Here is a 26,906-nt window from a genome sequence, read left to right on the forward strand (position 1 = left end):
CTATCTATCATTCTATCTATCGTTCTATCCATCTTTCTATCAATCTATGGTTATATCTGTCTTTCTATCCATCTATCATTCTATCCATCTATCATTCTGTCGTTCTATCAGTCTTTCTATCATCTATCGTTCTATCCATCTGTCTTTCTATTTGACTTACTATCGTTCTGTCTGTCTTTCTATTATTGTAGCTGTCTATCGTTTTATCTGTTTTTCTATCATTCTAGATGTCTATTGTTTTATCTGTCGTTCTGTCTGTCGTTCTGTATGTCGTTCTGTCTGTCTTTCTATCCATCCATCTATCGTTCTAATCAGCAGTGGCTCACAGAAACAGGATATGCATATGCATTTTGCTTAATAAATCAAATTAAAACAGGCACAGTGAGGTGAGAATAACTGCACTGACAGTCATAAAAAGATTAGATGTGAAATCAATGAAAGACACAGCCTTGCGGAAGATACCTTGGCTCTGTTCCTCGGATTCAATATCCATCTTAACACGCTGAGGCCTCCAAATCTGTATAGATCTTGGGAGATGTGTAAACCATACAAGCTCTAAAGAAGCAAGTATAATGATATAATCCTGGACTTTCCAGTGAACCCAGAACCTACTTTTAACATGCTCTAACAAGTTAGAAAGACTGCATTAGCTACTTAAATCTCAGGCCTTCTGTTGTTGCCAATTAAGACAAAAATATAAAGCATGTCAAATATTATACCTTAAGAATATTTGACCCTTCTAAATGTTCAATTTCAATAACAAGGCAAAATTGATGTATTGTAGATTATTTATTTTCTTTTAACTTTAAAGGTTTACAGTTAATTTACTAATAAAGTAACACATACACACACACACATATATATATATATATATATATATACAATTTATATCTAAAACATTATATGTTAAGTAAATTAACTGTAAACCCTTGAAGTTACATGAAAATAAATTAAATAATACGTCAATTCTGCCATTTTTCCAAGCTTTTGTGAATGACTGCAATGTATATTCTCAGCTTTTTTGACACTGGAAAAACTGAGATCATGTAGGTCTACTGTTACAGGGACAGGGAGTGTGTCCGTTCTCTCTTAAATGCATATAATTATTATACACTTACGAACATCAGACAAAGGCTGAAGACACTGACACATCTAACAACCCGGAATACACCTGAGTAACTTGTTTGGGCTCGACCATCTAATTGTGATGTAGTCACATGCTCTTTTATGTGTGTGTATTGACTAGGTTGATGTAATGGTCCTAATAGTAAGTCATTTCTGGTACAGGAGACAAATCTAATTATGTTGGTTTGGTGTTTTTTTGGGTTTTGGGGTTTTGTAAGTTTACTGGATCAAGCCTTACAAATCATCTGTAGACAAATTAAGACATCTCCAAGCCAGCTCTGTATTACAGTGTGCTGAACATCCTGCTGGTGATTCACTCCGTTATGGTCACTTTCATACCCAACCGAATCATTTCAAAACTTAAAAAAGGCAGCAGGCAGCGAGTGTTATTTTTACCGAGCCGTTTGGGGTTTTGGGTGAGTTCGTTTTAATTTCAGTGGTGGATGAAGTCACCAAAGAAGCTTGTTATGGCTGCTGTCCCCTTCATGCTCTGCACTGGAGACTGAGGTAATGGATCCTCCATTCATGTGTTCTCCCACTAGAGAGAGACATTCTGCACAAATGATGCTGCTTGTTTTATTGACTGGAATGTATGACATTGAAATGAGGCTTATGTTCCAGTAAGCAGTGTCATTATTTACCACAGAAGGCTGACAGGCTTTACATTTACATTTAAGTTATATTCCTCCCGTTTATGAGTGCAAATATTAACTCAACATTGTTAAAAAGCAAACCTGTGAATCAAACGAAAGCTTACAAATCCCAAGCCCATTTCATTTCTTAGTCGTTTATTTTTTTCATTTATTAATTTAATTTTTAAAACAGCCTACTCTAGTACTCAAAATTAACTTAACATGTAACTGACCTACAATAAAAATACAAATTATTGTGTGGATGACGTAGAAGGGAATTCTGATCATATTCCAAACCTGTATGATTTTCTTTCTTCTGTGGAACTCAATAGAATTTTGAATATTATTTCATAATAATATTTTATTATTATTATTATTATTATTATGAGCCGGCATTCTGATGTAGAACTCGGAAGCACTGCACTGTGTTTTCATTGTCAACAGCATAAGCGACTGACAGGAAAGAGAAGAAACTGTTGAATAAACTTGTTATTTTTATTTTGTTTTTACGCACAAAAAGTATTGTCGTCGCTTCGTAACATCAAGGTTGATCCACTGTAGTCACATGGACTATTAAAACGATGTCTTTACCTTTCTGGACCTTGAAATCTGTTATGATGTTGCTGTGTACAGGGAGATCAGAAAGCTCTCGAATTTCATCAAAAATATCTTAATTTTTGTTCCGAAAATGAACGAAGGTCTTACGGGATTTGAACGACATGAGAGTGAGTAATTAATGACAGAATTTGTCATTTTTGGGTGAACCCTTTAATGTTAATTTCAACATTTACTAATCTATCTGTCTGTCTAACTGTATAATGCGAGTGTCACATATTGGAAACAACACCGATTCAAAAGTCTTAAGGGATTATTTTCTTAACTCTCTGTGACCGTCTCGCTCACAGCTATTGGATTTCTAGCCATCCCACAGCGCGCAACAGGTATATGCCCCCATGCATGGGGCAGGTTGAATCTATTGCCCCGATTTCCTGTCACATGATTTGAAATAGGATCCCTACTTTTTCTGCTATCTGTCTTGTGTGTGTGTGTGTGTCTGGGGGCAGCGCTGATCTGCCTAGAAGTTGAGACGCTCTTAACGCGGACGCGCAGCGAGATTTCATGACATTCAACTGCTCACTGCATCAGCTCCACTGACCTGACTGGACTCAAAACACTTCACCTGCGAGAAGAGAGGAAGAGAAGGTGTTCAGATCTCTTATAGCCTACTACAGAAGAGCGATGGATTCGTGGAGAATCGCAGCTTTGCTCCTTGCTGTCTGCCTCAGCGCGTCAACTTCAGACCAGTTCGATACGGGTTAGTCCTCAACTCTTATGACTTGTAACTTTGTGCGTTCTGGTGGCTGTAGGTCTTTTATGAGATGTTTCTTACAGTCGTGCACTGCGTTGAGCCCGCATTGTCCCGACTCCAGTCTCGAGATGAGCATCGGCGTGCAGCGCGTTCTGTCACTTTTCTTGCCTCGTCTTGCCTCTGCTTCAGCTGTATGAATCACACAATCCATTCAGCATTAAATAATTCCAAAAACCCTATTTGATCGCGCAGACTAAGCTTCGCTGTTTTGCAGTTAATGATTATTCAATTAAGACACTTTTGACACTTTTTAAGTCTTGAAAAAGGAAACTTAAACTATGTTTCATTTATGTTTGTTCAAGTTATTGCATAACTTGGTATAAAGAACCATCAAGTGGATTTTTGTATAGTGTGATGGACAGATGGTGAGGGTAGTTAATATCGTGTGCAATGGTAATGACGTGATGTAATTACTTAAAAAAAAAAAAAAAAAATTAAATATATTGCAGATACATATATATATAAGATTTATCAATTTTTTAAGAATCTCAACAACAACAACAAAAAAAAAAAAAATAGAAAAAAGTAATTTTGTGCATCCATGGATAAAGTCAATAAAATATTAAAATAAAATATGAAATATGTCAAAAAAAAAAAAAAAAAAAAAAATATATATATATATATATATATATATATATAAAGTTACATTTTAAATAATTCTTTAGAGAAATTATGGAAAATTTACCTTTCAACACTAAAAAGTTGATGTATATGATATGTATTTTTTTCTTTACAAACATCTTAGTGGATACAAGAGCTCCCCTAATTTAAGAATCCCAATACGCCACATGGATATTTCACACTTGGCTATGTTTGCACACTTTAATATGTTTTTCAGGACAGATATGAAATCCTTTACAAAAATTTACCATGGTAACCATAATTTCCACCACAATACCAGTTTTAACAGTGACTGTTGTTACTGCAAAATCCTAATGTGGGATCTCATTCAAAGAGAGTAAGAAGCTTTCAATATATTATGTGATGACAGAATGATGGCGACTGATTACCACAAGTTAACACAGTTTTACTTTACTAACAATAACCACAGTAACTATGGCATTTTGGCAGAAGCTATGTTACCATTGTAAATATCTGCAAGGGATTTCTTTGTGTCATCATTGTCTAATTAAATTGCTCTTGGCATTACAAAAAAAAAAAAAAAAACTCCTAAGCTACTCTTATTTACAGATGTACTTCTCTGCCATTGATGTTCAATACTAGATGCCTTTTATTTTTTCTCTCAAACAACTGAATCTACTTGTTCTTTATGAGCAGCTCATGTTCTTTTCATATGATATATAGTAGTTGAAAGCTCAACAATAGATTATTTTGATTTAGAAACCACAAAACAGTCAAATTTTATGTCCCATAATTCAAGTATACCTTTCCCAGAGGTGAACTTGAGACTTTTATTTGTATCATAAATCCATCTTCAGCATTAGACAACTATCATGAGGCACAATGGATTGCATAGTCTCTATGCAAAATCCAAAAGAAATGTTCATTCATAAATGTTTAGCAATGACCACATAAAGCAAGCTTCTCGCACGCCAGATAAACAGCAAAGTGCGACGTGTCTTCCAGGGTTGTGGATGGAATTGTGACGTCAGAAACCAGTCAACCAATCAAAATTTATGTGCAACAAGACACAAAAATTGACTGCTAATTAACTTGTGTTAGCGAGTCCAAGGTTCATCCAACTTTTTCTCCAAAAACTGAAAGAAAAGAATTACCAAAATGAACTTGAAGATATGAATGTAGTAGCATAGATGAAACATAGTTTAAAAACATTTTGTTTATCTAGATTTCAGTAGTTAAAATTGCCTCTAATTGAAAAATCAATGAAGCTGACTTCACTGAATGCACAAGCCGCTTGCATTGATTATAATAGAGTGCTCTAGGTCGTCGTATCGCTTCACTAGCAGCGTAAGCTGTAATTTGTGTTGTGTTTCAAGTCTCAGAACCAAATCCCCTACGCTCTCTTTTAATTTTTTTTTTTTAATTATAGCCTTTGATTCAAATGACAGGTTAGGCTATCTGAGCGATGCATAAGCTCTGCCGTCTATATTGTACCTATGCATTAGCAATGTATTTAAAGCTGCTTTCCAGAACATACTCAATTCATAATAAGTACTCTGGCTTTTGGGTGACTTATTCCTCTTTAAAAGTTCTACTATTTTATGACATGTGACATGGTTTATGACTAATTTTGACAGGTTTATGGCTAATTAGTGCTGTAATAATTAATAAGGCATGTAGTAACATGTCCATCCACCCAGAGGTTTGAATGTGTTGCAGAAAAACATCATTTAGTGAAACGACTTGATGGCTCATTGCATGTTTCTTGTGTTTCCATATAAAATATAATGAAATCATTCAACAGCAGTGAGTCAAAGCAACAATTTGTACACTTTGCCCCGAATTTGTGAATATGATTATTTGCAGATAGCAAGATGAATTGCATGAATCAATTGAAGTCTATTGAAGTGTTTGTTTTTAGGGTGTCACAAGTTATTGCATTTGTCAGGCTCTTCAGTTCTCCTTTTCTGCAAATCAGATGTTGATATCTGATGAGTGAAAAGACTTTCTGTTGCGCATGTCTATGTGTGATAGGACGTGTAGATTTAAACTTGTGAATGATGAAACACTGCATTTTAAATGAAGATGTTAGACATTTGAAAGAAAGAGCATGACATCTGTGTTTTTTCATTAAAGGTGCTGCAAATATCAACATTGTTGTGTTGATATTTGCAATCAACCAGAAAAAAGAAAAACACTCCTCCCTTCGTTGCTCTGCTCTCCAAATTGCACAAACATGCAATGCAAGAGTAGATGTCTAGCCTTTCTAATATTAATGCTAGAGCTGCACGATTCTGGATCATTTGAAAATCACAATAGTTTCAAACAGAGATCAGGATTCTCCCACGATTCTGAACAACTAAACAAAATAACATCATTTACTAGAGGTTCTGACAAAATGTTAATTGCTGCAGTTTATTTTATCTTTAATTAATCTGTATGAATTAAGTAAAGATTTAAATGAATGATTCAATGACTCGCTTATAAATACTGTACTTTACTTGATTCAATACTGGATGAATCAGTGTTTTTGAACAAATCTCTTGAATGAATGGTTCAATGACAAATACTTTTTTTAACATTCACTTGTCACCACCTGGTGGCGTAACAATGTAATTGACACAATCATTATTTGAAGCGCCAAGTTACTTTCAAAAGGTGATTTGCTCTATTTTGATCGCTTCTGTAGACATCAGTGTTTATATCTGAACTATAATCTTTTATTCCAGTATTTCTGTGATAATATTAATATTTGTAACACAGAAATAATGATACTGTGTTGTTTCATACCTATACATGATAACTGCTTTCTCTGGGTCAGCACAAATGCAGATTTGAATATTCCGGTGTGATTTTGTCAAAGGTTTAATAGACACAGGCAAATCGTTTTCGTTTAGGAATAAGACCACGTGGGTGTTTGAAATGAGATTGTGATCTTTTAACGATTAATCAGGCAGCTCTAATTAACGCGGGTCCTAAAGCTTTTGCCTGATCATAACCCCTCTTTTTCCAGTGATATTACTCTGACCTTTTCTCTTTTGTAATGTCTCTCAGCCATCTCTCTTTCTACTTCAAATCTCCTTCTTGCTCACTATCTCTCCTCCCCCATCATGAGTGGACACGCCCCCTACTGCTGATTGGCTAAAGTGTGTTGTGGTGCTCTGTCTGATTCACTTTCAACAGCATTTCTCAGAAATCGCTTACTGCACCTTTAACAGAAGGAAATGCATTATTGTTGTCCTCAGAAAACTCTAATTTTGTTGCCTTTTTTTTTATATTGCATGATTTTAAAGCTTCTGCTCCTTTGATTTTAAACATATCTAAGAGATATGACCAGGTTGTACCTGCACCTTGACCAGAGACCAAGTCTTTATTTCCTCAGACAAAAAAATATGTATTAAATGATTAGAGTTTTATTCAGGGACTATTCAGTGTCCAGACTGGCGCTCATGTGAAGTGGATTTGGGTTTAGTTGATAGATGTTGTTGACTGGAATGTAGCAAGTGATTCCCAGACAGCGCTAGGACGCATTTATGATGTCATTCTAATCTCTGTTGAAGATTTTATTTCAGAGAGAAAATGCAGATGCATAATTTTTCCCCCCATATTTTTGCTGTTAAGCATGAACTTGGTGATACTTGTTTGCTGTGTTTTTCTATTCAAAACAAAATGTGCTGATTGTGAAAATGAATGGAATGGTTATGGCTGAAGGGCAAACTGAAGACTTCAAAGCAACAACAATTTTGCTCGAGTTATTAAACCCATGTCATGCCTTGTCTGTCGTGATAGCTTCTTCTTTCATCTTGTTTCAAAAGTCGAAGCAAGCACCATGTGGCTTATTGGTCCTGGCCAATCATGAGAAATTAACACGTTATCTGAAATTAGATCTCTGCTCAAAATCAGCACCGTTCAAAGTTATTTCTGTTCTTGAGTGTGTGTGATCAACTGAATCAGCATTTCATCTACAGATACTTAGTTAACTCTTTGACAAGATTTCATCTAATCTTGCAGACGTAGCTGAAAAGATTGGGAATTCCAGAACCCAAACTGTTAGATGTTTCTTCGGTTTGCCTGTGTTGCAAAATCCAACATCAAAATACTGGTTTATATTTCATCCAGACTGTCATCTGTTACAGGAAATCACAATCAGTCAACTACATCAGTGTCAGTCAGTTAAAGCGTGATAAAACCACATGATGCTGCCTTTGCTGAAAGTGTTAAAGGAGGATTTGTTGCCATATTAGATTAGCGTCTGCTTGACAGATGCTTCATCGGTTCTGGAATCATCTTTCTCTCCATGCTGTTCAGATGCTTGCCATTGCTGGCTACCTCTCTCCTCTGTCTTTATTATCCCTCGATCTTTGTCTTTCTCTCTTGTTCTCCTCCTCTTTTTCTTGCCAGGGCTGTTTGGATCGCAGCGCCTGCGCTTTGTCTTGTGTCTTCACTCAAAGTTGCTCTGACAGTGAAGTATGGCTTGGGAGGGAAACAGTAGCCAGGTGGTCGGAAATGTGGGCAGGGGAAGAACTTTTGTGCTTTTTCTCTGTCCCTTCAACCACTTCCTTTTTTTTTTCTTTTTCTTTTTATGTGTACTTGTTTATAAAGTACTGCTGCATTGACCCTTTGTAGGTTATGATTATTATTTAAAGACTGTAAATGGATGATTTATTTTTTTAGGGATTACAGTTTTTCTTTTTTTCTTTTTGTTTTGCTTTTGTTTGTTCTTGTTCTTCCTCATAAAAGCTGTCATTTTGAAGCCTTGACTAGTTTTTCCAGTAAAACTTGCTTGTCGTGGCATGTTAACATTAATGTATATGTGTATGTTTGTGTGAAAGCATTTCAAATTGCATGTCTAGTCCTTAGCTTACACCTGTGGTTCATACAATATTCCCCGTTCATGCAGGGGAATCTTTTGGTTGTACCAACTTTGTCTCATACTGTGAAATGAATTTTCTTAATCATCATTTTTGTCATGTTTTCCAGTAAAAAGTCTCAATTTTGTTTAAACAAACATTTACATTTTCTTGAGAAGCAAAACTGCATGAGATATTGAGTGTTTAAAAGGAATATGTTTTGAATTAAGTTTAATTGTTTTTGTGTGTGTGTGTGTGTGTGTGTGTTTTTGTCTTACCTCATTGGCATTTTTTATAGTTTTTTAACAAATAAACTTAAATTATATATATATATATAATTTTATATATATATATATATATATATATAATTTATTTTATATATATATATATATATATATATATAAAATAAATTATATATATATATATATATATATATAATTTTATTTATATATATTTATATATATATATTTTAATTTATTTATATTTAATAAATAAAATAACTTTGCTTAAAATAAAATAAAATAAAAATAATACAGTAAAATTAAGTTTATTTGTCATATCTCATTTTTTCTTGTATTATTTGTATAAAAGTGATATTTTATTTGCCAGTGGACTAAGAGAAATAAACGTACGTTAGTTTATATTTAAATATATATTGCTTAAAAATAAAATAATAAAAAAAATAATAGATTTAAATTTACAAAATAAAAAAAATAAAAACTTAACATCCCATGCAGTCTTGCTTCTTAAGTAAATGTATTTTTTAGAATATTTTTCTCTGTTAAACAAAAGCAAAAAAATAGGTACGATAACACCAAACAAATGAGACATTTAATTAAAGAATAACTTAATTAAAGAAATATTTGAGATCTCTGACTATTGCTTGTTGGCTTTGGTAAGAGCGCAGTTTGAAACATTCAGGAAAATCTCAGAAGTAGAACATTAGGAGAAACTATAGAGATTTGTATTTCCTATTGGCTGGTGTCCCACTAGCAGATTTGTGTGATACTGATTTTGAATCAATACAGGGACCCTCATAATGCCTAACCACTGGACCATGTGTCCACTCACATATCTTTCTATGTATCTGTGGTGCAGAGGTGGTTAGCTGAGAGTGCTTCTTCTAATTTAGCAACAGAAATGCCCACATCAGAGGCTGTCGTTTCAGAGGGCACTGGCATTCCTTTGGTCCCATACATTTCCCAGAAATCCTTCCACCCATTTCCTGCCAGCATATCCTCACATTTACACACAACAGGCTGTAATTACCCACCCAGCTGATCCGATCCAGAACCAACCACCGAGAAACATGGAACACAAAGATGCCTCTGTATCCAAGAGTGACACAGTATACAGGCCGGGCTGCTCCTCTGGACAGAGACACAGCCTGTGGTCGGTTCTGTCAATCCCTGTTTCTGACTCTGTTTCTACGGGAAACTAAGCAGAAAATAAGCTGACAACACGTCATGTGTTAATGACAATACCTGAACGCCAAGTTCGGCTAGGATGAGAGGTGCCAAAAGACGCTAATGGCTTGTTTCCACCAAGCGGTACAGTACAGTACGATTTGGGACTGTAAACCCTGACCTGGCTTGCGTTTCCACCGCCGACAGTACCCTTTACTTGATAGACGTGGCGTATGCCGGAAAATTAGCGATCGACGTCATTCTCACGTGAAGAAGAAAGCAAGATCTTGTTCTTGCTTCTCGGGCATGTGGTTGTTTGTTTGCTGCGCGCCGACATTGTGTTTCAACTGTATATTTAAAAAGTGGCGCCTCTTGTGTTGTCATTCCCCATGTAGCAAGTGCAAGTGACGATTTTCTGTCAACCAATCAACGTTCTGCAGTGAGTCTAGCTCCACCTTTTAGTACCGCACTACTGTGCTAGGTACCCCAACGGAAGGGTCCCAAAAATGTGGTATGGTACGGTTCGCTATTTTGGTACCATTCACATGTTCTGACAATCGAAACAGAAATAATTGCGTACCATACTGTACTGTACTGTACCATACTGCTCGGTGGAAACAAGCCATAAATTAAATAAAAATACTTCTCATCCAATTCTACCAAGACCAAATTATTATACAAGCAGTGTTAGTTTGGGGTCATTAATGGTAGTGAATGGCGCTCGCGATTTTGAAGCCTAAAAAATGTGCATCCATCCATCATAAAAGTAATCCACACGGCTCCAGGGGGTTAATAAAGGCCTTCTGAAGCGAAGCAATGGGTTTTTGTAAGAAAATTATCCATGTTTACAACTTTATCAACTATAATAACCAGTTTCCGGCAAACATCCATACACAAGTCGACTTACAGCGAAAGCGCAACCTCTGATGCATGGCGTTTGACGAACACGGAAGCGCAGAGGACAGAGCAAAACAAAACACTGGTCACGAATTAGAAGTCTAAAACGAGATTTTTTAAAGAGAAATGTCGGAGGATTTCGATATAAGAGTAAAGGAGCTTGAGCTTGTTGCCCAGCTCTATTTGTTTGAACCGCGAGAGGCATCTACTCTCACCTACTCCAACGCCATACGTCGAGTCAGAGGTTACATTTCCGCTGCAAGTCGACATGCGTACGGATGTTTGTCAAAAGCTGGTTATTATAGTTTATAAAGTTTTAAATATGGATATTTTTTTTTACAAAAACCCATCACTTTGCTTCAGAAGGCCTTTATTAAGCCCCTGGAGCCATGTGGATTACTTTTATAATGGATGGATGCACTTTTTTGGCCTTCAAAATCTTGAGCCCCATTCACTACCATTATAAAGCTTGGAAGAGCTATGTTATTTTTTAATATAATTCCATTTGTATTCGTCTGAAAGAAGAAAGCCATATATGCCTAGGATGGCTTGAGGGTGAGTAAATCATGGGATAATTTTCATTTTTGGGTGAACTATCCCTTTAAGCTAATGGTATGTGGGTGTATACGAGAGATTTATGATGGTCATCCATGTCTCTCGCTTTTGTTTGATGTTACACCATGGGTCAAAGGTCAAGCTTTAGTTGACCTAGGGATAGTTAGAAGCTCCTGTTCTGTACCTGATGCCTGCTCAAACCTGTTTAAACCAGTTCACCTACTAGCTAATGTGGCATCTGCAAATCATTCCTTTTAAAGGCTGTTAAACAGTGTTTTATCTTAGGCTATGATTTAATCTACATGATGTCTTTAGACTACAAACACAAGCCTACTGAGTGTGTTTTTAATTAATGCTTTCTGTAGTGTTAATGACTTCGCTACCACCCATTTAGTTAGTAGAAATATCTGGGTACCCTGATCACATTTTACATTTGCATATAGGGTAAAAGGGCAAAACTGGTCTCAAATCAACCTTGTAATTTTTTTTTTATTTTTCATTGTACTATGCACAGCATATTTTGTGTTTTTCTAAAGCTATATCCGACACTGTTATTTTCTCAGAAGTATGCAAAGGTCAGTGAGAGGGGAGCGAGACAGACAGCGGGAGAGAGATTGAGATCTGCTAACCACCATCACGGTATCCAACATGCTGAGATATGTCAGATGCCTAGTTCACGAAAATATCCATATTTATAAACATGAATTTGGAATGTGCTTGTATAAAGTTGGCGAGAGAGAGAATACCTCAGCCGCCTCCCATGCTGCCTTTTTCTGTCTGAGTCCATTTATTTTGGCTCAGGATGTAACAGCCCATGCCATCCACTCACGACTTCCTGTTGACCTCTAATTGGTGTTCTGTGGAGTCTGTAAAGGTCAAAAGGTCAACTATATCTATCTACTGTCAAGTAGGCATGGGGTCAGGATGATCGACTAGTCATGAGTCAGTTAGTGAGGTTGTTTAGTGTGTTTTTCTTCTATTTAGTTTTAGTATTTTTAGTATTTAGTACTTTAAAAGGCAGTGAATGTTAAAATGTTACCCCTCTGAGAGGGGTTTTAACATGAACATTATGACTTAGAGAGGTAAATAAGAGAAGACCTCTTCGTTGGTTATTACGGGTCCTCGAGGGACAACCATACTGTATGTTTCCCATTGATGATTTTACATTATAGTGCATTGAGAAACATGGAACGTATGTTTCCGATTACAGCTGCGATTGTTTTTCTGTGAGACGTGTCATGTTCCTGGTAGAGTTTGAAAGGCTTACACTTGTTTAATCCATACTATCACTCGTCACCTGTCCAGGATCCAGCTGTCAGGGTGTGATTGCTCAGCGCCTGCAGTGTGATAAAACCGAGTGGCAAAGTGAGTAACTCCTGTCTGCCTTTGAATGAGCTGATAAAACCTGACAGGAATGATAGCTGTGTGAAGAGCGGCAGTGAGGGAGAAAGAGATATAGGGAGAGCGACACGTTGGTTAGGTTTGTCATATCAGCCCTGTCTAATTCAAAGGAGCAGTGGAAGACAGCGGAACATTAAGCTGTCAGGCAGTTACCCATGTCAGGAAGTGTCTGTGGATGTGTCCCTCTCTATTCATGTACACAAAGCGTATATAGTATCACACTAGTTTTTTTTGGTGGGGAAAAAAAAAAAAAATATATATATATATATATATATATATATATATAATTACATCACTGAGAAATGGTGGTATCACTGAATTTAATATATAAACCATTTTTTTATTGACAATAATATTTAATTTTTTAACCATTTCTTAGTGATATAATAAATATCATGTAATATATAAACCATTTTCCACTGATTATTGTAATTAAATATAATTTAATACATAAACCATTTTTCATTTTTATTATATATTAAATATTTAATTATTATGTCAATGAAAAATTGTATATGTATTAAATATTTAATTATTAATTATTATAATCAGTGAAAATGGTTAATAATTAAATATCATTTAATATATAAAAGCATTGAAAATGGTTGATATTTTAAATGATATTTAATTATTATATCACTGTATATCAATTTTTTTATTGATAATATTAAAATTATACTTAATTATTATAATCAGTGCAAATGGTTAAGTATAATTTTAATGTTATTAATAAAAAAAATTGATATACAGTGATATAATAATTAAATATCATTTAAAATATCAACCATTTTTCAATGCTTTTATATATTAAATGATATTTAATTATTAACCATTTTTCTCAGTGATATAATAATTAAATATAATTTTTATATAAAACACTTTTTAATGATTATAGAAATTAAATGTAATCTAATATATAAATATTTTTGTTATATAAAAATTGAATATCATTTAATACATTAGCAATTTTTCATTGCTATTATATATGAATATAAAATTGTATATGTATTAAATATTTAATTATTAACCATTTTTCACAGATTATAATAATTAAATATAATTTTAATATATATTATCAATAAAAATTTTAATATTGAATTATTAACCATTTTTCTCAGTAATATAATTAAATATCATTTAAAATATCAACAATTTTTTAATGCTTTTATATATTAAATGATATTTAATTATTAACTATTTTTCTCAGTGATATAATAATTAAATATTTAAAATATCAACCATTTTTCAATGCTTTTATATATTAAATGATATTTAATTATTAACCATTTTTCTCAGTTATATAATAATTAAATATAATTTATTATATAAAACATTTTTTAATGAATATAGAAATTAAATGTAATCTAATATATAATTTTTTTTGTTATATAAAAATTTAATATCATTTAATACATTAGCAATTTTTCATTCCTATTATATAAAAATATATAATTTTATATCAATGAAAAATTGTTTATGTATTAAATTATATTTAATTGTTAAAATGGTTATCAATTAAAATGGTTATTCATTAAATCTTAAAAAAAAAAAACAATTATATTGCTGTTGCTACCATTTTATAAATGTCTGTTTTAGTGATTTTTAAGGGGTTTTTACAGCTCTTACCCATGGCAAAATCACTGTAACACAATTCCTCTTGTGGTTTATTGCTTTAATATACCATCAAACCACCTGTGGATTGTTTTGAAACATATTTATATTGACAGAAATGCTATAAAGCTTTTAGCCACACTTTCTTTTCATGCCATCACTGTAACCGACACTAATAAAAGCTGAAGCTAACCAAACATGTATCACATCTTTAGGATGTAAAAGCTTTGAAAATGCAGAATCTACCACATAAGAGGAGTGTTTCCCTTCATTATTTCTGTAGCCTAGCTCTCCCTGTCCTCCCTTTTACATGCATCTCTGTGGTTTTGATCTGAAAACTGTTACGCTTGTGCAATCTTCACAAGCTTCTTTGCTTCTCTCTGACATTTGCAAATGTCTGCAGACAGAGCTTGTCATATTCAATTGGAATCTTTTCACACTCTTCCTCTCTCCCGTTCATTTTCTTGTAAGCTAACAGCTTAAAAGTCTTGTGTGCACTCAACACTGAGTTCATATCACAGAAGCAAACAATTGGTTTATAATCGAAGCTGAAGCGGAGTCCATTTGCATAGGGAGTGCATGGAAAGCGCTCTAGGAAAAATGCAAAAAAGCATATGAAAATTGTATAAGATAATGACTGTTTTCCTAACTAGCACTGGTTTGGGCTAAATTAAAATGCATACAGTATCTAACATTGTCGCAGTTCTTAGCAAAAAAAAAAGCTGAACAGCTAAAACAAACAATAGTGCCACCAGCATGCAAACGCATCTGTCTGGATTATCAAGGCCATGAGTGTAGTTATCTACACTGCTGATCCAAGCGAACGCTCGTCTGAAAGTAACAGCGTTTTTTTGTAATGGGTTGTTCCAGTTCACTCTAGGGGAGAATGAGATTAGACGGTTCTTTGAAAGTCTTTGAGGGGCTTTTTATCTTTGTCTGGCTGTGTAATGGAGCCGAGAACATTTAAAATGCGTTAGTACTACAGTTTATTCACTAGGGCTTCTTAAATGGCGGTAAAGTCAGCAGATGCTCAGCAAACACACCAAGGAGATGCTACCAGTTGTAGTTTGTAGAAACTGCCCACTGTCCTCTAACGTTCCCACATCTCTGAAGACCAAATCTGAACCTTTTCAAAGAAGCAAACATGTACTTATGTGGTGTTTTGTACAGCTATGATTTCAAAAGCCATGACCAATATCATAATAGTAGGATATTGAATTGCCACGAAGAAGGACGTGACCTGTCCTGTGAACTCCCTCACTTTTATGTGAACATTGACTTTGGTTTTCCGCCACTGGCCAGAGAGCTCTAAAGGAAGAAGAAAAAGGCAGAAAATAAAACCGTTGGGCCGTCTTTCCACGAATCCACTTGCTCGAGAGCCCAGAAAGACTTTTGTGGCAAAGAAGCAAATTGTCACCTTCCCTTTTCTTTTCGCGGGAAACTGTGACATGGAACAACAGGAAGACTATTGTGGAGGGTCAGATACTTGTGGTAGGAATGAAATAACTTTGTGTTTTGCAGTTCAAGCTAACTTGCAATTAAATGAGATTTAGACTATTTTATTCCTTTCTAAAACTTTGAACTGTGTTTAATTTAGTCAGAGTCATTTAACTTGAAAAGAGCCCATAAACTTTTTTGATTTAAATGGACGGTTTACCTAAAAATAATAATTCTGTCATTATTTACTCTTCTGTGAAACAGAAAAGAAAAAATGAAACTGCTACTGTTGTTTGGACCCCATTGACTTTCATTATATAGGGGTCATTGACAAGTAAGGTTTTTAAAAGTGTAAAAAAACATAATGGAGATATAATTAATTTTGAAATTTTATTGTGTTAACAATGAGATTATCTGGTTTTATAATCATTTAACACTACTTTTGTCATTTTTTACAAGATGGACAAAATTTGTCACCTAAAAAGTCATTCAGTTTAACTAAAATTTCAGTTTTACCGAATGACACTTTTGGTTATACCGAATGACGATGTTTTCAAACAATGTTAACAGGCTGATATCTAGCTAGCTAGTTAGTTAGCTAGCTAGCTAGCTAACAAAAGGACAATCAAACATTTTATATTTAGTACAAGTTTTTAAAATATTACAACATTTTTCATGTTTTATAGCGGTTGTACCGAATGACCTGATGTTTCGGGACATGCGTATGAGCAAGTGAAAACAAGAGTTTTTCAAATAGTTTAAAGAGAGTTAGTTACTTTGCTTCATGACCATGTGGTCCTTTGCAGGTGTCTGAATGATGTCACATCCTGTCACATGATATTGACCACATGACTCGGTCCCTTTATATTGGTTACTCCGAATGACATCAATTAAATTCATTTTCCAGACATTCTTTCTCATAACAAAGCAATGACTTCTACACATAATTTTAATAACATTTTGCATTATGTTGATTTATAATGTTATAAAATCATGCCAGAATAAAAATATACAGTGGGTATGGAAAGTATTCAGACCCCCTTAAATTTTTCACTCTTTGTTATATTGCAGCCATTTGCTAAAATCATTTAAGTTCATTTTTTTTCCTCATTAATGTACACACAGCACCCCATATTGACAGAAAAACACAGAATTGTTGACATTTTTGCAGATTTATTAAAAAAGAAAAACTGAAATATCACATGGTCCTAAGTATTCAGACCCTTTGCTGTGACACTCATATATTTAACTCAGGTGCTGTCCATTTCTTCTGATCATCCTTGAGATGGTTCTACACCTTCATTTGAGTCCAGCTGTGTTTGATTATACTGATTGGACTTGATTAGGAAAGCCACACACCTGTCTATATAAGACCTTACAGCTCACAGTGCATGTCAGAGCAAATGAGAATCATGAGGTCAAAGGAACTGCCTGAAGAGCTCAGAGACAGAATTGTGGCAAGGCACAGATCTGGCCAAGGTTACAAAAAAATTTCTGCTGCACTTAAGGTTCCTAAGAGCACAGTGGCCTCCATAATCCTTAAATGGAAGACGTTTGGGACGACCAGAACCCTTCCTAGAGCTGGCCGTCCGGCCAAACTGAGCTATCGGGGGAGAAGAGCCTTGGTGAGAGAGGTAAAGAAGAACCCAAAGATCACTGTGGCTGAGCTCCAGAGATGCAGTCGGGAGATGGGAGAAAGTTATAGAAAGTCAACCATCACTGCAGCCCTCCACCAGTCGGGGCTTTATGGCAGAGTGGCCCGACGGAAGCCTCTCCTCAGTGCAAGACACATGAAAGCCCGCATGGAGTTTGCTAAAGATGGTGAGAAATAAGATTCTCAGGTCTGATGAGACCAAGATAGAACTTTTTGGCCTTAATTCTAAGCGGTATGTGTGGAGAAAACCAGGCACTGCTCATCACCTGTCCAATACAGTCCCAACAGTGAAGCATGGTGGTGGCAGCATCATGCTGTGGGGGTGTTTTTCAGCTGCAGGGACAGGACGACTGGTTGCAATCGAGGGAAAGATGAATGTGGCCAAGTACAGGGATATCCTGGACGAAAACCTTCTCCAGAGTGCTCAGGACCTCAGACTGGGCCAAAGGTTTACCTTCCAACAAGACAATGACCCTAAGCACACAGCTAAAATAACGAAGGAGTGGCTTCACAACAACTCCGTGACTGTTCTTGAATGGCCCAGCCAGAGCCCTGACTTAAACCCAATTGAGCATCTCTGGAGAGACCTAAAAATGGCTGTCCACCAACGTTTACCATCCAACCTGACAGAACTAGAGAGGATCTGCAAGGAGGAATGGCAGAGGATCCCCAAATCCAGGTGTGAAAAACTTGTTGCATCTTTCCCAAAAAGACTCATGGCTGTATTAGATCAAAAGGGTGCTTCTACTAAATACTGAGCAAGGGTCTGAATACTTAGGACCATGTGATATTTCAGTTTTTCTTTTTTAATAAATCTGCAAAAATGTCAACTATTCTGTGTTTCTCTGTCAATATGGGGTGCTGTGTGTACATTAATGAGAAAAAAAAAAGAACTTAAATGATTTTAGCAAATGGCTGCAATATAACAAAGAGTGAAAAATTTAAGGGGGTCTGAATACTTTCCGTACCCACTGTATATACAATTATTACATTTTAAGATTTAAGATCACAAATTAACTAGCTGTATTGGCCTTTGGACGGTTAAACCGAATGACCTTTATATGTAGCAAAATATAATTAAAACCTTTTGGATTAAATAAAAGAGATCTAGTTGTACTACCTTACATACTTTGGATGTCATATCTTTGTTTTTTTATTATTATTATTAAGGCCTTTGGACAATAAAATTACCCATCACGTCATTGACCCATGGAGAAAAACAATTCAATACTCACATCATCTTTGTTTGTGTTTCACAGAAGAAAGAAAATGACATGAATAAATTATGTTTGGGTGAACCTTCCCTTTAAGCCTTCAGTTTGTGGCCATTTTGACTACTTATTTTAATTTAGTCAATCTTGTTGGTTTCTTTTACTGGTTTCCTGTGAGTTTTTGAAATCAGCAGGGTTCAATGGCTGGCTATCTTATCTCAATGCTGGCGTAGACTCTTTTCTGTGTATTAATAGGGATGAATGAGGCCTATTCAGTAACAGACCCATAGAGTGCTTCCTCAGGTCCGATTTGAGCAGGTCACTCTTAGTGCCATGTAACTGGATCTCCAAGTCCTCAATGGATCCATGAAACTGATCCCGTTCTCATGGAGAACAACAGGGATGCCCTGGACTTTCTTTCTCACGCCTTCTGTCTCTCTTTCTCTCTCGCTATTCCATCTGTTTCTCCGCTCTTTTGTTTTTTTCCTAGTATCTTTGAGCAGCTGAACTGAAGCAGGTTTTACTGTCAGGCAGTGGGAGAAAGCAGGGAGATGTTGATGGTTGTCTGTCTTGTGTTGCTGCTTTTGTTTGGTTTCAGATTGTGAAAGGCACATTTCATACGATGTTTCTTTAGCGAGGGATTGTTGAGAAAGCCGACCTGATATGGGGTAACAGAAGGACACCAATATCAGGAGGCCATCTATCCAACAAAAAAGAAAGGAGAGGAACAAATGGAAAAGTGAAGTGAATAATGCTGACTTGTCTGCAAGGATTTCGAAAGTTGAATCAGATATGTTGTGCAAGGAAAGATACTGTTATGTAGTGTTTTATAGCAGGGGTTACCAAATAATAATAAATTAAAGATTTATTTGTGGCATTTTTTACTTTTATTACGATAGGACAGTAGCTCGACAGGAAACGAAGTTGGAGAGAGGGGGACGGGATAGGAAGAGGTCTACAAGCCGGGACTCGAACTCGGGACGCCCGAAGTGCAACTGCGCCATATCTTGGCGCTGCCCACAAGGCTATTGCCGTCGACTCCCATTATATTTTGATCAACCTTTTTAAGTGTATTTTAATTTTATTGTAAATGTTTCTTAATTTAATTATTTAATTTATACCATTATCTTGAAGTAACCAGGGTGATGGCCTACAAAAATGTGTGATCCCTGCACCACTCTTACCAGCTTGCTTTGCCCAATTCTTGGTTTTATTAGTGGTGCTTGATTGGTGAGCATCACTATTACTATCGTTTTTTACTTATCGCAACTTGCGGATGAAAAATCCCTCCTATGAAGGAGGGACATGAGCCATGCCAACAAACCAGAATATCACAGACATTTGCAGGTTGAACTCTTTTGACTTGATCCCTCAAGTAATTCTGTAGCAACCACCCAGAACACCCTAGCAACCACACAGCAATGCATTAAAAACCACTCAAACACCCTAACACCCTATAGCAACCTCATAGCAACACCCTGACAACCTTGTGAAAAGCTTTGCACAGGCAAGTACCACTCATATTTTCTTTAGAACATGTACAAATCTAGTTTTGTTTATAATTTATTGTTTTAATCCTCAACTTTTTGGATAAAGCATCTGCTAAGTAGATGTAACCTCATAATTGCTCTCAGAACAGCTCTTAGAGGCAATCTCTTACTTTACAGCTTGCATGAAACATTGGCCACAGATGGTGGATGTTTGTGCAACACGCATGCATGCGCTGATTCTCTCCTGAGGGAAAAGGCGAAAGGGCGTGAGATTATTGAGTTTTTTGGGCAATGTCTGTACCTGCCGTGTGTGGTAACCACTCATCTTCCTTTTTACAGAGCGAATAGGTCCCACACTACATTCAGTGTAATTAGTTTTAATGAAAACACATGGCTTGGAGCGATTTTCAGACATGTTGGAAAATTAAAATGGAATAAAATGAAATTAAGTATTTCCCCCCAAACCTCCTCGTGCCATGTTTAATTAGAGCTTCAGTGGAGCAGTTAAAATACTATATAGGTTTGGCATTCACTTTAGGTTTACTTGCAGGCAGAGCTATCAAGGAAGAAATTAATTTACACTTAATTTTTTTTATTTTGTGTTTTATTTGTTTCATCCTTCTTAATGTTCTAATATTTTTTGTCTCCACCTTTTGTTCTCATATTACACAATTATGTTCAGAAACACACTGAAAATGTTGCATTAATTGAAAACAACAGTGCCCAAAAACCTCATTCTCAGATGCCGTCATCATGTACAAATCTCTTTTATGTTTAAAAACTCTTTGTAGATGCTAATTATGTCTAATTAGCAAGTCTGAAGAACGGAATCCTGGACAGAGTTTGAAAAAAAATCTATGTTCACTAAAAATGGAGGCTAATATTTGGGTTGGGATAGTCAACTAGTTATCTAATTTTTTAAGTTCTAAGTGGATGAATTTGGGGACCCAGCTTCTCAGAGATTGTGTTAGCATGTGTGCTTTAGTAACTGTTGGACTATCAGCATGCTAAAACCTTCTCTGAGATGTTGTGGCTTTAAAGGGTTAGTCCCCCAAAAATGAAAATTCTGTCATTAATTACTCACCCTCATGTCGTTCCACACCCGTAATACCTTCGTTCATCTTCGGAACACAAATTAATATATTTTTGATAAAATCTGATGGCTCAGTGAGGCCTCCATTGCCAGCAAGATAATTAACACTTTCAGATGCCCAGAAAGCTACTAAAGACATATTTAAATCAGTTCATGTGACTACAGTGGTTCAACCTTAAAAACAAAATAACGACTTTATTCAACAATATCTAGTGATAGGCGATTTCAAAACACTGCTTCATGAAGCTTTACGAATCTTTTGTTTCAAATCAGTGGTTCGGAGCATGAAAGTCACGTGATTTCAGTAAACAAGGCTTTGTTACGTCATAAGTGTTTCGAAACGTTTCGAAATTTCAATGGTTCACGCAGTTTGATACACGCTCCAAACCACTGATTCGAAACAAAAGATTCGTAAAGCTTCGAAGCTTCATGAAGCAGTGTTTTGAGATCGCCCATCACTAGATATTGTTGAATAAAGTCGTTATTTTGTTTTTTTGGCACACAAAAAGTATTCTCGTTGCTTCATAGCATTAAGGTTGAACCACTATAGTCACATAAATGGTTTTAAATATGTCTTTAGTACCTTTCTGGGCATTTGAAAGTGTTAATTATCTTGCTGGCAATGGAGGCCTCACTGAGGCATTGGATTTTATAAAAAAATATAATAATTTGTGTTCCGAAGATGAAGGAAGGTCTTACGGGTGTGGAACGACATGAGGGTGAGTAATTAATGAAAGAATTTTCATTTTTGAGTGAACTAACCCTTTAAGTCAATTCAGACTCCAAATATGTTTCATTGTGGCTCAAGTCAAAACTAGACATTTGCATTGTTTCATTGAGCTTGAATGCAAGAAAGTGTCTTTTGTGAAGACTTCCTAAGAAACCTATATTTAATTTTTGTACATTTCTAATATTCATACCATGGTATTATAATGTGTTTTTTTTTTTTTGTACATGGTACAATTGTAATGCAATGGTTTTATGCACATGCATCATGACAATGTTCTTTTTTTGTTTGTTTGTTTGTTTTTGGTTGTTGGAGTGGAATGTAAATACCATGGTAAAATATAACAATCATTCAGTGCAATGGTTTGTATCAAAGTTGTGGAAAATACCATTGCTGTACTGGTTCTTCCGCAGTACTTTTTGTAAGAGTATATGTGTATTAGGGGTGTAGAAAGATTGACAGGTGTGGCCTGCTGCCTGTAATTCCTGACACTTGGACAAAAGTGCAGAGTTTTTGGAAGGAATGAAGTATACGTCTGTTTATATACCCTTGATTGATTTAACTATTGATTATATGTACATGTTCCTCTCAAAGGAGAGAACTCCATTGAAGACAGTTACCAAAAACACAGACATGGAAACGCTTAAAACAGTGCTGTATTTGGGGTTGTTTAGCCTAAAGTAACATGAGACAGAAACTGTGCTGTGGTGTGGCCTATAATCACTGTTTCTCAGTATCAGAGGGTCTAACATTGCACACACATGCCCTTCAATGCACCCGACACATGTCTGCCTGCCTAAAACCACATATAATTAACATTCTTGCCATACCAATAAACCTGAGCGAAAACAGGGCGATCCGAAACAGGTGTGAGTTTGTGTGTGCACGTGTAATAATACACAACGCAGACTTTTGAGGTGTTACAGGCAAGTGGATCCAAACTTTGATCCAACTTTGCTAAGTTCTGGCCAAACCCAAAGTCTGTATGAAAGTCAGCTTGGATTTCTATAATTCAGCTGCACTCCCATCAGAGAAGAGATGTGGTAACATAATCATTTCTCATTTCTCCAACCAATTCTGATTTGACTAAACTGTCCTGATTTGAATTACACATAAAACCATGATCCAATAGAAACACCTTGCCCTTCAGGTTTTCCAAGATAACACGTTGAGGGAACATTGGCTGATAACTCTAAAATTTATTGAATCATAGAGCAGAATCAGCACTGATTATTGATCGCTGTTGTTTTCTCTCTTGCTAACAGCTTAAACATATGCTTCACCCCATTGTAAATCACACTCTAAATGTTTTAAGGGCCATATGGGTGTTGTAATGCTGTGCAGTAGGGCGGAGTAAGAGAATGTAGCCTGTGTCATATCATGAAAAATACAATTTTTTTCTTTGATATTTTGAAATATATGTTGTCAATATACTATGTAAACATACTGTAAATTTAAGCAATTGCCTTAATTACCAACCCAGGCTTGTTGGAAAAACATGCCTGTTATGACACGCATGCTTCACCACCTACAATAAACCCTACCCTAAACCTAACCAATAGTGTTTGCAAAAGTGAGGTTAAAAACGTTTTTGCTCAAGCAACCATGCCATTTTAGCTTGCTTCTGCAACTCTTTGACCGCTTTTATTGTGACTTGTATTTCACAGGGCTCATACCTAAGTACAGTGCTGTACCAGATGAGCAACTTAGCAAGTTTACTACATCAGAAAAGTCATACATATGGAGCTGGTTAAATGATGCAAATGTCAACACCACAAAGGCGTTCTATTACCAAACGTGCTGAAGATGACATAAAAAGCAGCATAATGGCAATCAATGTACCAGTAGCTTTGCAGTTGTCAACAGAGACGTCTCCTAACAGCCAAACAGTGGAGAATAAACAATGCTATGCAATGCTAGCGCTTGTTTGTAGCATTTACAGGTTATTAGCAGACACTGTGTGTATTAAACGAGTGAATGATTCAATGATTCACTCTTAAAGACTATGGCTGTGTCTGAAATCACCCCATTCCATTTTGTAGCCATTTGTAGTGGTGTCCGAAACCATAGTGGACATTATCAAGTGCACTCATTCAATCCCACAATGCACCGCAATAACGAGTGTACAACCAATGTACGCTCTACGGCTAGAAAATACTCATAATGCACTTTGAGAGTCGTGCGGCAAATGAATTCCCCTGTCTGACCAGAAGATGGCGCCCGCAGCTGAATCATCCATCCATCCATTTTCCAAACCGCTGGTCCAATGTGGGTACAGCGTAATATCATACAGGTATAAATTCCTTTTTGATTGATTATTAAATTGTTTAATTAAAGTTTATACATAGTTTCCATGACAGAGTTCAAGATAAATCTTTTCATTACTACTGGAGCTGCTAGTTTGCTAAGTTTCACATGATTATTAAACAGCAAGCACAAACTATACAAAAGCGGCAGTGTCCGAATTTACTCGCTTGTTTTCATTCACTCTCTCAAGTGAACTATTTTATTGGACTAATGTAGGGTAGGGAATAGTGAATGAGGGCATAGGGGGTGATTTCGGACGCAGCCTATCACTTTTTTCATTCTTAAATTAATCCGTATTTTTGAATGAATCAATTTGGTTGAACGAACTGTTCTATTTCAGTCAATTGCCGCCACCTACTGGCGTAACAATGTAACTGTTGTAGTAAAATAGTTATGATATGTCCCTTTTAAGACTCGAAATGAAATCTAGATTCACTGCAGTAGAAAGTACTTCAGATTCAACAAGCCTTGAAATTCAGTTTACCAGAAGTGAATATTTCTAGTAGAAGTTTCCTTCTTTCCACAATTGTGTCCTTGAACTCCAGACAAAGGGGTTTCATGGGTAGTAGCGCTTAAAATAATCAAGGATCTGTGGGCGGATATCCGTTGAGAGGTCTTGATGTAAGAGAGAGGGTGCAAATGACACAAGCATGATGAGATTTTGTGGGAACAATGAGCTCTAGTGTCCTCTCAGACAAATCCTACAACATGACGGCAGTCTACGGCTTAAAACTGCTCCCTTTCTTCACTCCTCCCGTAAATGGATGGGGGAACAAGAGGCAAAGACAGAATATGATGCTGAAAAGGGAAGAATGCTGTGGGAAGAATCTAATTCATGCATGTTTTCACTGCCACATTGTCTGTATCAGTGGTCTCTGTATGCTAGCTTTCGTAGGAGTTGTTTTACTCAAGCATGCTTTTATACAAGAAGAATACACCCACATGCTGCCGCTCACTTTGCCGTTAGAGAGAGTGTCTTGTTTATTATCATGGCTTTGAAAATCCTGTTCATGTTGATGTATGCAGATACTGAGCTAGTATACAAGGGAACTCAACACCAGTGTCAGGACGTTTGGACCGCAACTATCTACAACCTTTGATAAAGCTGACAAGTTAGACGGCATATTTTAGCTCTCCGGTGTACATTAGTACGGTGTACATTAGTACGCGCTTACACAACCCACACATGTCTCAGATTCCTGTTGTGTGTTTATATGCTGGCTCTTTTGGCAGTTAGGGTTGCACTTCAAAGGCTGGCTTGAGCGGTTTTGGAAAGTGAACATGAACCTAGCGTGGGCGCTATCTCTTTGTTTTGCTGTTAATTTTACGAGTCTTGGCTTTGTGACCCCGTCCATAACAAAAGGAAATGTAAATTAAACCGGCTGTTACCTCACAAGCTCGACTCAGTTTCTGGGGAAAATTGGGGCACTTAAGGAGAGAACAACGGCAATAAGACCATTCCTTCTTTTTCTTCCACTATCTGGCTTTTTATAGGCTCTTTGTTTGTTTTGTTCTCTTTCTTTCTCTTTTGTGTATTACCTTGACTTGTGTTTTATCTTTTCAGATTAAACATATTTACTTTCAAGCTTTTAATCAACTACTCTTTCCTTAGAATTCCATGGTATTGCCAAGTTTTTTATGTAGCATGATAATACTGTGGTATTCTTTGATATACAGTACCTTGGTGTAATGTGTATTTGATGTATAAATACACTACCTTTCAAAAGTTTGGGATTGGTGGGATGTTTTTATCAAAGTTCCTTTAAGACAAGACATTTCACTCGGCGGCCATCTTTGAAACGCCTCTGGGGCATGCAAGTGCAGCTCCTATCTCTTTGAATGGGGAAACAACAAATTCTCCAAAACTATTTGCCAAGCTTTCGATTAAATTTCATATTTGAAATCACCAATGAAATCTGACAACAACTGTCTAAATGCTCGAATCATGACAAAAAAAACAGCATTTTTCAGGCTGGATCAAGCCTGTGCGCGTCTCTATAGAAAGTGCGAGTCTGACTGAGCTCTCATTTGATTTGATTTGATTATTTTATATTTTTAATTGGAACTTAATGGACTCAAACAAAACAAAAAAAAATTTCATAACAAATAGTACAATAAGTCTGTCATCAGTACAAAAACTTTTACACATTATATAACACTTTATATAGTTAAAAACAAACAGTCATACTATCCAGCTCTTCTTGGTGCCAATGTAATACCATAATTTTTTGGACATGTACCATGGTATTTTACTTTGTAAATATCATGGTACACAGTATATGAAAATGATCATTATTAGGGCTATTGTATATACTGTATGAAATTACCATGGTATTATGTGATTCCATCACTGAACCACAGTACAGCCGCAATCAATTTTTTGTAAGAGACTTTTGCTCTCCTTTCACCTGCGTTATTCTCGTTTGTTTACTTTCCTGTCAGGGTCGGTTTGAGGTGGTGTCAGTGGCGTGTGCTAAGTTAGTCTGCTGTTCCCACTTCTATTTATTTAACCTCTTGTGGTCCCACTTTCACGTCGCAGCTCATGAAGCTTTTGTTCCC

The 26,906-nt window shown here is 36.0% G+C and overlaps 1 protein-coding gene across 2 annotated transcripts in view; it reads left to right on the forward strand.

Annotated features, from left to right (window-relative positions):
* Positions 1-2,784: 2,784 nt before the first annotated feature.
* Positions 2,785-26,906, forward strand: part of kremen1 (kringle containing transmembrane protein 1) — a 73,980-nt gene continuing 49,858 nt past the window's right edge. Inside the window, exon 1 of one of the 2 annotated variants that reach the window (XM_051894184.1) lies at positions 2,785-3,072. In XM_051894184.1, coding sequence (XP_051750144.1) covers positions 2,997-3,072 — 76 coding nt within the window. In that variant the 5' untranslated portion in view covers positions 2,785-2,996. The remainder of the gene's footprint in view (positions 3,073-26,906) is intronic. The other variant, XM_051894183.1, reaches the window with a different exon arrangement.

This window comes from Ctenopharyngodon idella, chromosome 5 (genome assembly GCF_019924925.1).
Source record: "Ctenopharyngodon idella isolate HZGC_01 chromosome 5, HZGC01, whole genome shotgun sequence".
In the NCBI taxonomy this organism is placed as follows: domain Eukaryota; kingdom Metazoa; phylum Chordata; class Actinopteri; order Cypriniformes; family Xenocyprididae; genus Ctenopharyngodon; species Ctenopharyngodon idella.